The sequence below is a fragment of the Pelodiscus sinensis genome, chromosome 23 (genome assembly GCF_049634645.1).
Source record: "Pelodiscus sinensis isolate JC-2024 chromosome 23, ASM4963464v1, whole genome shotgun sequence".
In the NCBI taxonomy this organism is placed as follows: Eukaryota; Metazoa; Chordata; order Testudines; family Trionychidae; genus Pelodiscus; species Pelodiscus sinensis.
Genome location: NC_134733.1, coordinates 10,423,730 through 10,438,633, shown reverse-complemented (window position 1 = coordinate 10,438,633; position 14,904 = coordinate 10,423,730). Strand labels below are relative to the sequence as shown.

Sequence of the window (14,904 nt, the reverse complement as noted above, 5' to 3'; positions counted from 1 at the left end):
AAGTTCAGTTTTTCAAAGAGCAATGTGGCACCATTTGGGAAATAAACCGTGATCTACCATTGTTCAACATAAGTCCTGAAAGTTCTGAACATTTTCATGGTAACTTGTTTATGCTCTTATTTCCAGGAGATTATTAGAACTGAGTTGTGAGACCCTGGGACCACACAGTAACATGCTGCCACAGCATTTTGGGTCTTGTAGGTAGTTTTGCGGTGTTTTTAATGCTTTATTTCAGGCTTTCTCCATTCACTTGTAAAATATAAGGGAAATAGCCATTAAAAATTTTATTGCATTGGTGTAAATGTGCTTACAGAAATTTACACCATTCATCTTATAATGCAACCACTGAGTTACGTACTTACACTTTCTGATATGTTAGCTATGAATCAGCTGACTAACATAACCAGCCACCTCATCTGAATCTTTATAGGTCCCACGACAACAATACATAAATGGTCCCATGCAGAAAGATCCACAAAATCTGGCACGGAATTTGGGAAGATTCAGGAAAATCCAAGTAAAATTTAGTCCTGTAAAAAGTCACCACAATACCCTGATTAGTTAATGGTGTTTTGAGCACAATGTGCCATCAGCAACAATACCACAGCTTAGTAGAGTTCAGTCTAATTGTCTGTGGATGGCAGAACCTACAGGTGTTATCTGTCAGTGGGAATTCAGGGCTGGGCTTTCTCCCAAGCTGAACAGGCAGAGCTGGCCTTACCATGAGGCGAACTGAAGTGGCCGCCTCAGGTACCAGACTGTGGGGGGGCGCAACTAGGACCCAGAGTGTAGAAAATTGTGTCTGCTGCTGGTGCATGTGTAATCTCTCTGCTCTAGATGCACAGAGATGGTGGAGTGCTGTGCTGGAGGAAGAGAGATAACAGGCAGGCAAGAGAAAATCGGGCATGGGGGTGTCATTTGAGCTCCGTGCCTCAGGTGCCAAAATGTTGTGGGCCGGCCCTGTGAACAGGTATTGGAAAAATTCATTGTGCGGTTCCATAGACCATAGCTCCATGCTACAGGGCAGGGCTCTGCTTCTATAACACACTCTCCATGTGGATAGGATGTTTCTAGACACACCTACTGCCTGTTACCACAGCTGTTACAGAGATGTGTTTTTATACAGTTTAGCTTTTGAGGCTCTCAGTCTTTTCTAATGCCATACTTTTTGCTTCTACATATGGCTTATAGCCTGCTGTTCCAAGCATGAGGTGCTTCCCAAAGCATCCCATTCTATGCTTCTCCTGGGGTGGGGTGCCATCATCTCCGGACAGCTCCGCCATCTGCAGCGTAACAGCGGAGACCTGGACAAGCCTTATTGTTGTTTCCGTGATAAAGGTGAATAGTAAAACAGTAACTATTTTTCCTGAATGTAAGCCCTCCCCCTTTGCTCTGTATTATGTAACACCCTGCAGAAGCTCTCAGGACTAGGATCAGCAGTGCCTCTACCTGAGCTTAGAAGTTGCATAACCACTGCTGAGTTGAAATCTCTTGTTGATTACCCCTCTCTGCAAGCTGAAACTCCAGTAAACACAGTCACTTTCCTGATAGCTTTCAACCCCCCGTCTTGAATTCTCAGCTTCTCCTTTACGAAAAGGGGTCAATGACACATGACATGACATCCATGAATTCTCACTCTGATTGGAGAGCTGAGGCTGCCATCAACATGTATGTGTGTGAAGAGGCATTGTCAGAAGTTCTACCCTGGAATCAGTTTGCTTTGCAGATGTGAATGCCCCTCCGGTCTCTAAGAAGCTACCGTCTGTTTAACAGCAGGTAATGAAGTTAGAAACAGTATTTGCAACCCAGAACAGACCATTGATCCATCCAAGCCAGTATTCTACTTTTCACTATAACCATATGCTTTGGTGAAAGTGAAGAAAAAAAAACAATGCACATAACTACAAGTAGTTGAGCAGGGTAGTCTTTTGAACTCTGCATACAGTCAGTTAGCATCCTGAAGGAGGAAGCTTAAAAAATGGATTTGTTACTGTCAGGGTTGTTCCTCACTCTGGCAATCTGAGTGCAGAAGGTGGGGGCCCACAGAAGACTTTGCCTCTATAAGCTCTGCTTCCAAAAACTCCCCAGAGTCACAGATTCACGGACACTGGGAGATGGCTGCCACCATCAAATGTCCAACTCCTTTTAAAACCTTGGAAGAATCACTTGAACTTCTTTCAGAGGAGTACCCCAAGCTCTTTTACCACAAGAGAACTTGAAAAAGGAAACAAAATAAACTGCAATCTCTAGTAGCTGGCCTCTCGGCCTAGGCAGGGACACAAATAGACCTGTTACCTTCCAGGACACAAGAATCAAATCATCACCTTAAAAAAGGTGATTTTATTAACAACGCAAAAAGATATACTTGATTAAAGCATACTTGATTGCTAGGTGTTACAGAGCAACTGAGAGAGCAAATTGAGAAAGAGAGAGAAATGGTATTTCTGATACGTTAGGTATAGTGAACGGGGGGCACATGACTTACAAGTTTAATCAAAAAGAAAAATAAAGAAAAAGACTGAACGTACACTTCTCTATCTACTCACGAGCTGTACTTCAAGGCCCAATCCATTCCCATGCTCAATATTTCTTTTAGCCATGGTAATTCCATTTGATTACTTCATCTTGCTTCCAGCTACTAAGAACCCACACGAAGAGAGCAGGCAGGAGCTACATATTTATCATTTAAATTTCAGCATTGTATCCCATTGGTTCTTATGGCTCCCTGCCAACACCCTTAGCTACCTGAGTTTAACCCTTTAGTCACCGAGTGCTGGCCAGCACTCCTCCTATCCATCGCAGTTACTTACACTGCACGTAAGTATGCCTGTTGAGCTATGACTTAAGTGAACACAAAACCTAAGGGAGCAGAGGACCAGGATCCAATTACAAAGCAAAGGTCACTTGAGATATTAAAAATGCTTTCTTAGAAAAGACACATGTCTAGTGCTATCATCTACATGGAGAAAAACCAATTAAGGCTGGAAAGGCAGACACTTTACCATCTGAGCCATGTCCTTGTCTAATCTCTCCACATGACAGCACTTAATATTTTTCCCCATCTTGTGTGTCAGCATATTGGGCAGCTGTAGTCAATGTATCCCACAGTCTCTGCATCATCTGAGTCAAATCAAGCCAGTTTGGCATGAAACCCAGGTGAGCCTTAGAGATTGTCTGGTTTGATCTTGTTTGGCCCAGCTGCCAAAATTAGCACTGGCAGGAGGACAACAATTCTGTTTCACAGTACCTTCTGAGGTTTGGAAATTTGTTTTCATTCCATTTTTTGAATGTTTTCATAAAAATTCTGTTTATCTATTTTCAGGTTGAAATATGAGCTTTATGATTTGAGAAGATAGGGTGAAGTGCAGGAGATTTGGGTAGAATCCCTGCTCTGAGTGGGCATGTCTGCCCAACAGAGCTAAACTCCAAGTAAGCTACGCAACTTGAGCTACCCGAATTGCATAGCTTATTTCAACTTTTGGCGCTGTCTACACAGCAGTTATTTTGAGAGCGCGCACTCTTCCCCCGACTTCCCTTACCCCTCCTGAAATGAGGGTTACAGAAGTTGGAGTAAGAAGCCCATTATTTCAAATGTATTTCGAAATAACGTGCTTGCTGTGTAGATGTGTACTACAATATTTCAGAATAACTGATGTTATTCTGAAATAACGCTGCTGTGTAGACATAGCCAATCTGAACAGAAATTTTCGTCTTTGCTGACTCAAGCACAGCATGGGTCTCCAACATCTCAGACCAATAGCCTAGCCACCAGGGAACAGAGCTCAGATATTTTTGTGGACACACAATATCTTCTTACTAAAAAGTCCTCAAAATAGATGTCACCGTGAAATGTTTCAGTTTCAGTGAAGTTTCAATTCGTTGAAAATGTTCCTATCATCTCTCTCCAAGGTAAATATTGTTTTGTAAAAGCTTGCCAGTTCCTGCTTGCTAAAAATGGGAAAGCTGGGAGGTGTGAAGCAAAGAGATGCTGAGTGACCATCATCTGAAGATATTTAACTGTGGTGAATCAGCACTGGAAGCTTTTGGGCACCATGATGTTCCCATTGGAATTTGCAGTGTTCTCTTACAAGCTGTTCCAAACACTTGGCTTCAGTAGACTCTGGGTTCATTGCCCCTGGCATACTCAGAAAAGGAAAAAGAGTCCCCAGAGGGGCAAATGGTGGGGGAGGGTGAGGAGGAGAGGGAATAGATTAGGGGAAGGGCATTGCATTAAAGCGGCAGCATCTCTGCTCTGGGACTGGACGACGAGGGGGAGGTGTGGGGCTTGGTGCTGCACTTTGATCCTGCCAGGGAGAGGGGAGTGTGTCTTTGCTCTCCCAGTATCTCCCTGCTCAGAGCCTGCAGGGCCGGCTGTGCTGGTGGCAGAGGGCAAGCAGGAGCGTGAGATGGAGCGTCTCTTCTTGCAGGGCAGCGGGCAGCTGCTGGGGAGAACGTGCTGCACCAAGCGCCTCTGCCTGAGCAAAATCTTGGGAACTTCCCTGGCAGACCCGCTCCAGCCCCCTCTTCCGAGCAGCATCCCCAGAGCCAACCTGCATGTGGGGGCTGCCACTGACTCCCTGCCAGGCTGCCTTTCGGGGTGCTTTAAGAGCCTGCTGTTGGGGCACGGCCCCCCTCGCCGCTTTCTCGCTGGTTCCAGCTTCAATGTGCCCCCCAGCGCAGAGTTTGTAGCCCGGCCCGTGGGGATCTGCTCCATGCTGAAGCTGCCCGTCCAGACTTCACCGGAGGGGCTGGATGCTGCTTTTGTTGGGGTGCCCCTGGACACAGGAACCTCCAACCGCCCTGGCGCAAGGTAGGGGGGAGCCCCCAGGAACACGGGCCCTTGTTGTCTAGTGACCAGGTCACTTACCCCGCGGGAAAAATCGAAGCCTCATGTTGAACAGAGTCCAAAAAATCCCCAGGGGTCTCAGTGCTGTGAGCACAGGTGACTCCTGGCAGCACTGGGGAAGGTGCATCGCCCCTCTGTGCCCCTACTAAAATTGTTAATTGCTAAATGGGGCACCCCCACATACTCCTCCCTATTCCTCTGGCTGCTCCTTACTGCACCCCCATCTCTGCAGGCACCCATGGCTGTGAAGGATGCAGGACTGACTGCCCAGTTTGCTTTTGGTGTCCATTCAGTCCTGTTCTGGGGCCAGTGCTCAGAGCAGGTTTGTAACGTGACAATCAGGGTCTAGACCGAGTGTAGGGTTTGAACCCTAATTTTCACTAGAATCTACTGATTGAATGTAAGATATATGGTAGCCCAATGTCTGTGACTCTGTAACACTGAAACGCTGGCTTTTCCCTTTGGGCGGCGCTATTGCCTCCCGCCGTGGCGCTCGGCTGACTTCTGCGATGCTCAGCTGGGCCGCCACGCAGGAGCAAGTGGCGCAAGCAGCCGTTTGGGGTCCACGCTCCCCATGCAGCACAGGGAACAGCCAGGGGGCGGGGCCTGGACGAGCTTGTGTCTCTGATGTCAGGAAAGGGTGCCGGATTCAAAAGGAGGAAAGCGGAGCAGACACAGAGGACGCGGAGGAGAATGGAGGAGGCGGAGGAGAGTGAGAGACGCGCAGCAGGAGGAGGAGAAGAGAAACAGAGTGAGAGGCGGGAGGGGGAGACGAGAAAGAGAGAGAGAGAGAGATGGAGAGCGAGGCAGGAGATGGACGAGAGCTGGGAGAGAGAGAGAGGGTGAGGCCATGTATGCTGCTTGCTCCCATGCGGCGGCCCGGCTGAGCAGTGCAGAAGTCAGCCGAGCACCATGGCGGGAGGCGAAGGGGGGTGGGGTGGTGACGTACGCACCCAAGATGTGGCGCCTGGACGAGCGTGCATTCCCGACGGAGACAGGAGAGCAGAGAGAGAGTGAGAGGCAGGAGGGGGAGAAGAGAAAGAGACAGACGGGGAGAGAGAGGTAGAAGGTGGAGGAGAGCTGAGAGAGAGGGGGAGGCAGGAAGAGGAGGGGAAAGAGAGAGGGAGCGAGAGACTGGAGGCTCAGGAGAGAAGACCGACGTGGAAGAGAGACCTGAAAATCCAGTCTTTTGATGGGCTAATTGGCTAGTTGTACTATAAAAGCCCATGAAAACTGGTGACATGCAGGTCATGAATATCAGTATAATGTATGGATGGGTGGTGCACAGAGCTGTGTGTGTATGCTGGAAATATGTACCTTTAATATGTTGCGGAGAAAGTTGATAAATCAGTCTGACTTGAGACGAATGTGGATTTACCTTTCTGGTCAACCTCTATAAGCCAAAGGACAATGAAGATACATTTAGAAATGAGGTTAATGGAGCTATCAAGCTGCAGCATATTGAGGGACAGAATCTGCACCCCCAGGAAGTCTACCTAGCTCTTGATACAAAGACAATGGACTTTAGGAAATGTAAAATAGAGCAAAAATATATCCTAAATAGCCATCAGTTAAGGGAACCACTGCATCTGGAAAGGCCTCTGCCTAAGTGGCTGGAGTCGCTTGGAATTTGAGAGTAACCTGCTTAGGCAAAGCTTGTAACTTGTTACAATGAAGCTTTTGTCGCTATAAAGCATGTTTGTTTTGTTTAGTTTGTATTTATACCTTTTCCTCTTGCTTAGTCTCTAGGTTCGTAATTAATAAACTTAATTTCTCTGTATATTTAAGAGGGTGCCTGTCTGTAAGTCCGTCTGGTTGTCTGTGAGTGTGTTTGTTCACAAACTCCTAAACAGTAAGAACGAAGGGCAACAAATTTGGTATGCAGTTGTGGGGAAAATCCAATAACTCCAATTGTGTCAAAGGGGGGACTGTGCAGAAATCAAAACTCTCTAAAGAAAACTGCTGTAAGGGTTAAAAGTTTTCCAGATCTCTCTCCCTGTATCAGAGTGAAATCAAATTAACTCTAATCAAAGACCCTTACGAATGACTCTCTCAAATTCATGGATACGCCTAGTCTGTCACAAATTATCATGTAAACTCTTATCTTTGTCACAGGTTGCCTTGTAAGACCACTCACTCCACATTCTCATGTGCCTTTGTTTTGTAAAACTTACTTCTAGCACTCCTGGGGGGAACAGAAGTCTCAGAGTGCTTCTGCTGAGACTTTGATATGTTAAAGAAGAACAATCCACAACTGAACTGTCTAAGCATTCTGTATAAAGGATCAAAAGCCCTGTAACTCAGGGCTGACTGCTACGGCTGCCAGCCTGCATGCATGCATAATAAAGTTTTCTCTTCTAGGTTTCTCTCCTGCCTCACTGATTTGACCTCCGGCCTCGGACCCTTCTGGGGGCTCTGTACCCCAGGGGAGCGAGATTTCCCCCTCAATTTGGTGCCAGGAGTGGGATGGCTTGGAACTCCAGTTGGAAAGGCTGATGACGGGGAATGGGAACGGACTACAACGCGCATCTGGAGGGTAAGGGATCCATTTAAAATCCCCCAGTCCGCCTCCCTGTTCTCGTCACCAGCTGGACCGGCTGGCTTGAGTCATCTTTTACTTAAAATTTTTTGTTAAGAGGCTTGAGGGAAACTTAAAACGAAAACACTGGGTATAGCCAAATAGGGGTTGGATTTTGTTGTTGTTGTTGTTGCTGACTGATTGGTGGCGAGTCCAAGCACATGGTTTTGAGTGAGTGAAGTCCGGAGGGGGACCGCAGCCGCACCAGTGCTGTCAGTGTCACTGCACAGCTGCTGAAAGCAAGGGCGGTTTCCCCCGGCACATAAGGAGTGTGAGTGAAGCTGACAGTTTGTGTGGACTCCCACACTATCCTTGGAGAGGGTAGTGTTGCTGGACGCCTGTACTATCCTTGGAGAGGGTAGTACTGTTGGGCTCCTGCGCTGTCCTTGGACAAGACAGTGCTAACTTGGATAAGATTGCTCCCTCAAGTCTGTCTCCTACTGAGGGAAAGGTTTCTCACAGCCTGGGACTCCCTTGTCTCAGATGATCAGTCAGCTAGGTATTGCCTGCAGGTTTGAAACTAAGGAGACTTAAGGAATTATTGAGCATTTGGAATGGCTATACTCAGGGGAATTCCCAGAATAAATGGCAACTAGAGCTTTGACTTACAAAAGCTTGCTTATCTTAGAGTTTTCCTCGAGGAAAAACATCCTAACCAGATGGAATATTGGTGCCTCTGGGAGGATGTGGCAGTAAAAAAAAAAAAATAATCAGAGCATTATGGCTAGCAAAAAAAGATTCTATTGAAAAGCTGCAGCAAGAATTGGCTACTCTAAAGAAACAGCTTGATTCCCCAGATGTGCCATCTGCACCCCCACCCGCTTTGGACCCTTGTCAGCTGAACATTCTTTCCTGTTATCTCCCTTTTCTCTTGTAAACCTTATGGGACCTGACTTGTGTAAATTGGGTGCAAACCTTCTCTGTAGTGAGGAAGGGATATTTGTTGACCTTCCCCTTATCAGGCTCCAAATTTGATGGCATTACTACTCTAAGAGGAATCTGATGAGACCTCAGGACATACACCCCTCCTGGACCTCTCAGATGTCCCAGAGACATTGTGGGCAGCCCATTGTGAATGAAGTGGGGTTGCTAGCCTCTGCAACACCAGTGCAAATAACATACAGACACAACAAGCCTTTCCCAAGGGTAGCCCTGTATCTATTGGCTAGGGAGGCACAAGAGGGCATTAAGCCTGTAATCTCTCCCTCCTTAAACAAGGGATACTTGTTTATACAACTTCACCATGTAATACACCTATACTACCTGTGAAAAAGCAAATCTATAGATTTGTAGAAGACCTAAGAGCCATTAATAAGTTTGTAATCCCTAGATTTCCAGTAGTACCTAACCTGGTTTTCTGTAATAGATTTATGTTCTGCCTTCTTTTCTATTCCAGTGCATAAGAATTCCCAATTTCTCTTTGTCTTTTCCTTTCAGGGTCATCAATTAACCTGGACATGTTTTTGTAAAGTTATTGTAAAAGCCCTACTCTGTTTTCTCAGTTTTTAAAAAAGCTGACCTTAATTCTATCTCTCTTCCCTGCAGTTCTGTGTTAGTTCAGTATGTTGATGATGTGCTAATTGCTAGTAAAACTGAGGAAAGATGTAAAACTGATATGTGTTAAAGTGTCTTGCTAATAAGGGTCACAAGGCTTCCAAAGCCAAATTGCAATTTGTAAAACAAAGAGTTCAGTACTTAGGACATTTACTTTCAGGAGATGGCCACCAGTTAACACCTGAGCGAATCTCACATGTTATTTCCATTCCTCGCCCTTTAACCAAACGTCAGGTACGCAAATTTCTGGGTGCAGCAGGATATTGCAGACAATGGATTCCTAACTTTTCTGAACTCACCAGACCCCTTACTATTCTACTCTTAGACTTAGCTCCTGACCCAATGACCTGGTCCCCAGAATGTGAATCTGCTTTCCTTTCCCTTAAAACTCTTCTCTCACAGCCACCTGTTCTAGGCTTACCTAAATATAGCAAGCCTTTTACTCTGTTTTGTCATGAACAGGATGGAATTGCAGCTGGAGCTCTCTGTCAACCCCTTGGACCCACACCTTGTCCAGTAGCTTATTTTTCTGCAACACTGGACTCAGTAGCACGTGGGTTCCCACTTTGTCTGAGGGCAGTTGCAGCTGCTGCTGAATTACTTTAAAAAGGCCCAACCTGTCACATTAGGCCACAGCATTATCTTACAGGTCCCTCATGCTGTCTCTGCTCTCTTACAGCAACACTGCACCCAGCACCTATCTGTTCAGAGACAAACCCTGTATAAGAATGTTATCCTCTCTTCCCCAAATGTGGTAATTCAAAGATGTAATGTACTTAACCCAGCTACTTTTTCTCCTTTACCCTCTACTGGTAAAGCACATACCCATAACTGTGAAGAATTGCTTGAGCACTGTGTAAAGCCTCCCCAAGATTTGTCTGCTCAACTGCTGGAAAATGCAGATCTTGTATTGTATACTGATAGCTCATGTAAAAGAAATGCAGTTGGTAAAGTAGAGGCTGGATATGCAGTGGTCTCAGATAATGATGTTTTAGAGGCCTTTTTCTCTTCCAGGAATCAAATCAGCTCAGTCTGCTGAGCTCATCGCTTTAATTCGTGCTTGCCTTTTAGCGTCCGGACAGTCTGCTGCCATTTATACTGATTCAAAGTATGCTTTCTCTGTCTGTCATGCCACAGGTCAAATTTGGAAACAACAAGGTTTCCTTACCTCTTCTGGCTCTGCTATCTCTCATGGTCCCCTTATCTCCCAACTCCTTGATGCTATTCAGCTACCCACATCCCTCTCTATTACCCATTGCCCGGCCCACACAGGTGCCACTGATCCTGTTTCTCTGGGTAATGGGAGTGCTGATGCAGCAGCCAGACATGCGGCAGCACATGGACCTCTGACTCCCTTTCAGATTCTGGTCTCTCTTTCCCTCCCTGTTTCTTTGCAGGACCTGATAGAACTACAGCAAGCTGCTCAACCTGCAGAGAAAAACCTTTGGGAGAAAGCAGGCTGCTCCTTATCCCCAGCTGGCTGCCCAGTCGCCCCAAAAATCTCTCACACGGCAGCTTGCTCAGGTGTCTCATCAAATGACACACATGAGCAAAAGGGGGGTGGCCTCACAAATCCCAAAACAAGGGTACGCCCCAGGCGTGCACCTAGAAGCTGTCAAGAATATCTAATTCATGTGTGATTTGTAAGCAGTTTAATGTTGCAGGAGGCCCACAGGCTAGCAGCCACACAGAAAGAAGAAACCTAGACATAAAATGTCGGTTAGGAGAGCTTGCACCTGCAGGTAAAGGAAGCCCTCCCAGTACCTACTGATGTACCGTGCCACAACATCCAACCAGGCGACTACGTGTTCGTGAAGAAACATCGCAGAAAGAATTCCCTGACAGCCCGGTGGAAAGGACCGTTCCAAGTGCTGCTCATCACCCACACAGCAGTAAAAGTGAAGGAGCGCCGCTCGTGGATCCACGCAAGTCATGTACGCCGAACTGCAGATCCAACAGAGCTGATTGACCCCGTCACCCAGGACCCCTCCCCGGAGGAATCACCTGAGGACAAGGTTCAGCGGACCGAGGCGGCAAACTCTCAAACCAGACTGTTACCAAACCGGCCTCCACCAGGAGCTTCGAGGTACAACCTGAGAGGTAGGACTGTACCAGCAAAGACCTACAGGTGAGCCTGGCGCCCCGTAGCTCTCACAAAGGGGAACCCATTCCAGTATTGAGTGAACTAAGAGACTACGAAATCTCGAAGAGTGCCTGCAGAGGCAAGCCAAACAATACTAACTGATTAAGTTTAGTTAAAAGACTGCTTTGCTAGTTGCTAGATAATTACTATATTATTATTATTATCCTTTCTACTTTAGAAATTTAAGATACTATAATAGGATGAGGATTGTTTTCCTTCTTTTAGTAGTCAGAATAGCCTTAGTATATAACTTTCCCCACCCTTATTGGGAAGCCCTGCAAAAGGTTGTGTCCCTCACCAATACAAGTGACTGTTGGATATGTGAACAGCTTATAAAAGGCTCTGAAGGCCTTTTACCATTACAGTTTATCCCAACTCCTGCCTCCCTGTGGACCAGACCCCTAAAATTCAGATCTACTGGTAGTCAGTACTCTACAGGAGAGCGGGAGTGGGTAGATGCCCAGAATGATAACACTGTACCAGGAATACATAGTCATGGGGAAAACAGGCAGATTTGGCATAAAAATCTGATTGCCTCAGGGATTCCCCTTACTCAAGCATTACATCCATCAGGAACTATGTTTCCATTGTGTTTTGAAAGCAAAATTGGCACTGGTAAAGATCTGGTTTGGATCCCAGAAAATACTTGCTATCGTAAAGTAAGGTTAAATCCAGGGAATGGACAATGGGTCATTTACCCAGCAGATAAAGAAATCCTCCCTCTAAGGTGCAAATTACCCATCACCTTCCACATGACCACTACACATACCTATCCTCTTAAAACGTATGGGTTTGATAGTAATGTTGTTAACTCCCCTTGGTGGGCAAATGAAACTCAAAAGTGGTATAATCACTCCTTGTTCATAATTGTGGACAATGGAGCCGTATCTGCCAACTCCAGGAAGGCACCAGAATGCTCAAGTGAGTCCCTAATCTATAGCACAGCCCTGGAACGGATTCATCTTGTCACCTTTTGTGCATATAACCTGATGCAGAGCCACAATGCCTCAGGATGGCCTCAGTTCCATAGGCGCTGTGATCCTCTCTATATAAAACAAGGCATAAGGATTGAAGGCACATGGTATAGGGATAACATTTTAACTCTGATCCTCAGTGAGCCTGGTATGTTTTTCATATGTGGAAACTTTGCTTATAAGGCCTTACCACCTGGGTGGAAGGGCAGATGCACTATAGGCTACGTAGCCCCGGTAGCAGAATTGGTTAAAGATCTCCAGGCAGATACCATTACAAACCTAGGCAGTTTTGTACACAGAGCAAAGTGTGATACACCCAATGATATAAACCCATTAGTAGAACGGCCCACTCTTTTCCATTCCATTGTACATGCTATACTTCCAGCCTTGGGTGTTAATGAATTGGAACGTGCCATTCGCAACATCTCTAGGGTATTGGAACAGAGCTTTAATGCTACCTCAGAAGCTATCCAAACCCTAGAAAGGGAAATAGATTCTGTAGCAAAACTAGCCATTCAAAATCGACAAGCACTGGACTTACTCCTGGCTCAGCAAGGAGGAGTGTGTGCTATTATTAACACCTCCTGCTGTTTCTATGTTAATAAATCAGGCATTATAGAACAAGATCTTTTAAAAATAAAGTCAGCAATCAAGGTGTTAAAAAGGACTGGTGAAATCCAAGAATGGGATCCCTTGAACTGGCTCCCAAATATTGGAGGGTGGTTTGGAGGAACCTTAAAAGCCTTGCTGAAATATCTGATAATCATTATTGTCATATTTGTGATAATATATGTGCTCATTAACTGTTGCATTATCTGCACCAAAGGTACTTTGAGACAGTGCAATCACAAATCCCAAAGATCTGCTCACAACCAAACCAGAGAGGTATTGAGGATGGAAAAATTGGGAGATGGGGATGGGCTAAGCATCCTAGCAGAAGAAGAAGACCTAAGAATGTCCAGGATAAACTATGAGTAATACTCCAATAGGAGTATTAAAGGGGGGAATTGTGGGGAAAATCCAATAACTCCAATTGTGTCAAAGGGGGGACTGTGCAGAAATCAAAACTCTCTAAAGAAAACTGCTATAAGGGTTAAAAGTTTTCCAGATCTCTCTCTGGCTACGTCTACACTGGCCCCTTTTCCGGAAGGGGCATGTAAATTTCACCAGTCGTCGTAGGGAAATCCGCGGGGGATTTAAATATCCCCCGCGGCATTTAAATAAAAATGTCCGCCGCTTTTTTCCGGCTTTTAAAAAAGCCGGAAAAGAGCGTCTACACTGGCCCCGATCCTCCGGAAAAAGTGCCCTTTTCCGGAGGGTCTTATTCCTACTTCAAAGGGCACTTTTTCCGGAGGATCGGGGCCAGTGTGGACGCTCTTTTCCGGCTTTTTTAAAAGCCGGAAAAAAGCGGCAGACATTTTTATTTAAATGCCGCGGGGGATATTTAAATCCCCCGCGGATTTCCCTACGACGACTGGTGAAATTTACATGCCCCTTCCGGAAAAGGGGCCAGTGTAGACGAGCCCTCCCTGTATCAGAGTGAAATCAAATTAACTCTAATCAAAGACCCTTACGAATGACTCTCTCAAATTTATGGATACGCCTAGTCTGTCACAAATTATCATGTAAACTCTTATCTTTGTCACAGGTTGCCTTGTAAGACCACTCACTCCACATTCTCATGTGCCTTTGTTTTGTAAAACTTACTTCTAGCACTCCTGGGGGGAACAGAAGTCTCAGAGTACTTCTGCTGAGACTTTGATATGTTAAAGAAGAACAATCCACAACTGAACTGTCTAAGCATTCTGTATAAAGGATCAAAAGCCCTGTAACTCAGGGCTGACTGCTACGGCTGCCAGCCGGCATGCATGCATAATAAAGTTTTCTCTTCTAGGTTTCTCTCCTGCCTCACTGATTTGACCTCCGGCCTCGGACCCTTCTGGGGGCTCTGTACCCCAGGGGAGCGAGATTTCCCCCTCACAGTTTTCTCCTACCCTAATTTAAAGCACGGTCAGGGTTTGGTTGTCCCAGGAAAACAGGAAGTGCTGGGAATGGGACTGTTTTCCAGAACATGGAAAGGGAGGGGGCTGCTATTCAGAGGGACATCATGCTGCAAAGTGACCACTGGGGGAAGCTGCACCACCAAGAGAGTGGTGAGCTGGGGCTCGCCATCTTACCTGCCACCAGACTGGGTAAGTAGCCCCCTGCTCCAAACCCCTCCTCCCTCTCAGCTCTTGGCTGCAGCACCGGAGTGGGGAAAAGTCCCTGCTAGCTGGGGGGAGGTTTGGGAGAGGGAAAGAGTAGGCCACTGCCAGCAGGGACGGCCTGGGGGAGAAGATAAGGCCCCTGCTGCCCAGATGGGACCCCCGCCATGAGCCCCTTCTCGCCCCCCCGACCCTCACTCTCACCTCCTGCCCTACGCCTCTCCCACGGCCCCAAGGCCATGCCCTGACTCATGCATCCCTCCCCCCCCCCCCACACACACACCAACCCACTGCCCTGAAGGACCTGGACAACACTGGGTAACTCTTCTAGTTTTCTTATAAACCATCTCACTTAGGGTTACCAGATAGCAAGTGTGAAATATTGTGACATTTTTTTGTTTCGGGCCAGGTGGGAGGGGAGATAGGTTAGCTGAAGATTCCCACTCACTTTAGTATCACAGAACTAGGATGAGGGTGACCAGATGTCCCCATATTAGATGCATGTGTAAGACAAAGCACCTAACAGGTTAATGTGGATGTTGTCTCTGTGTCTAATACTCTCTGTGCGTGCCCGTTGAGCGTGATTAGACAATGCTGGGAGATGC

At 46.5% G+C, this 14,904-nt stretch overlaps 1 protein-coding gene across 1 annotated transcript in view; it reads left to right on the top strand.

The window, feature by feature from the left end:
- Nucleotides 1-4,262: 4,262 nt before the first annotated feature.
- LOC102443768 (agmatinase, mitochondrial-like) overlaps nt 4,263-14,904 on the top strand; it is a 31,941-nt gene continuing 21,299 nt past the window's right edge. The window contains exon 1 of the mRNA XM_006132728.4: nt 4,263-4,810. Coding sequence (XP_006132790.2) covers nt 4,407-4,810 — 404 coding nt within the window. The 5' untranslated portion in view covers nt 4,263-4,406. The remainder of the gene's footprint in view (nt 4,811-14,904) is intronic.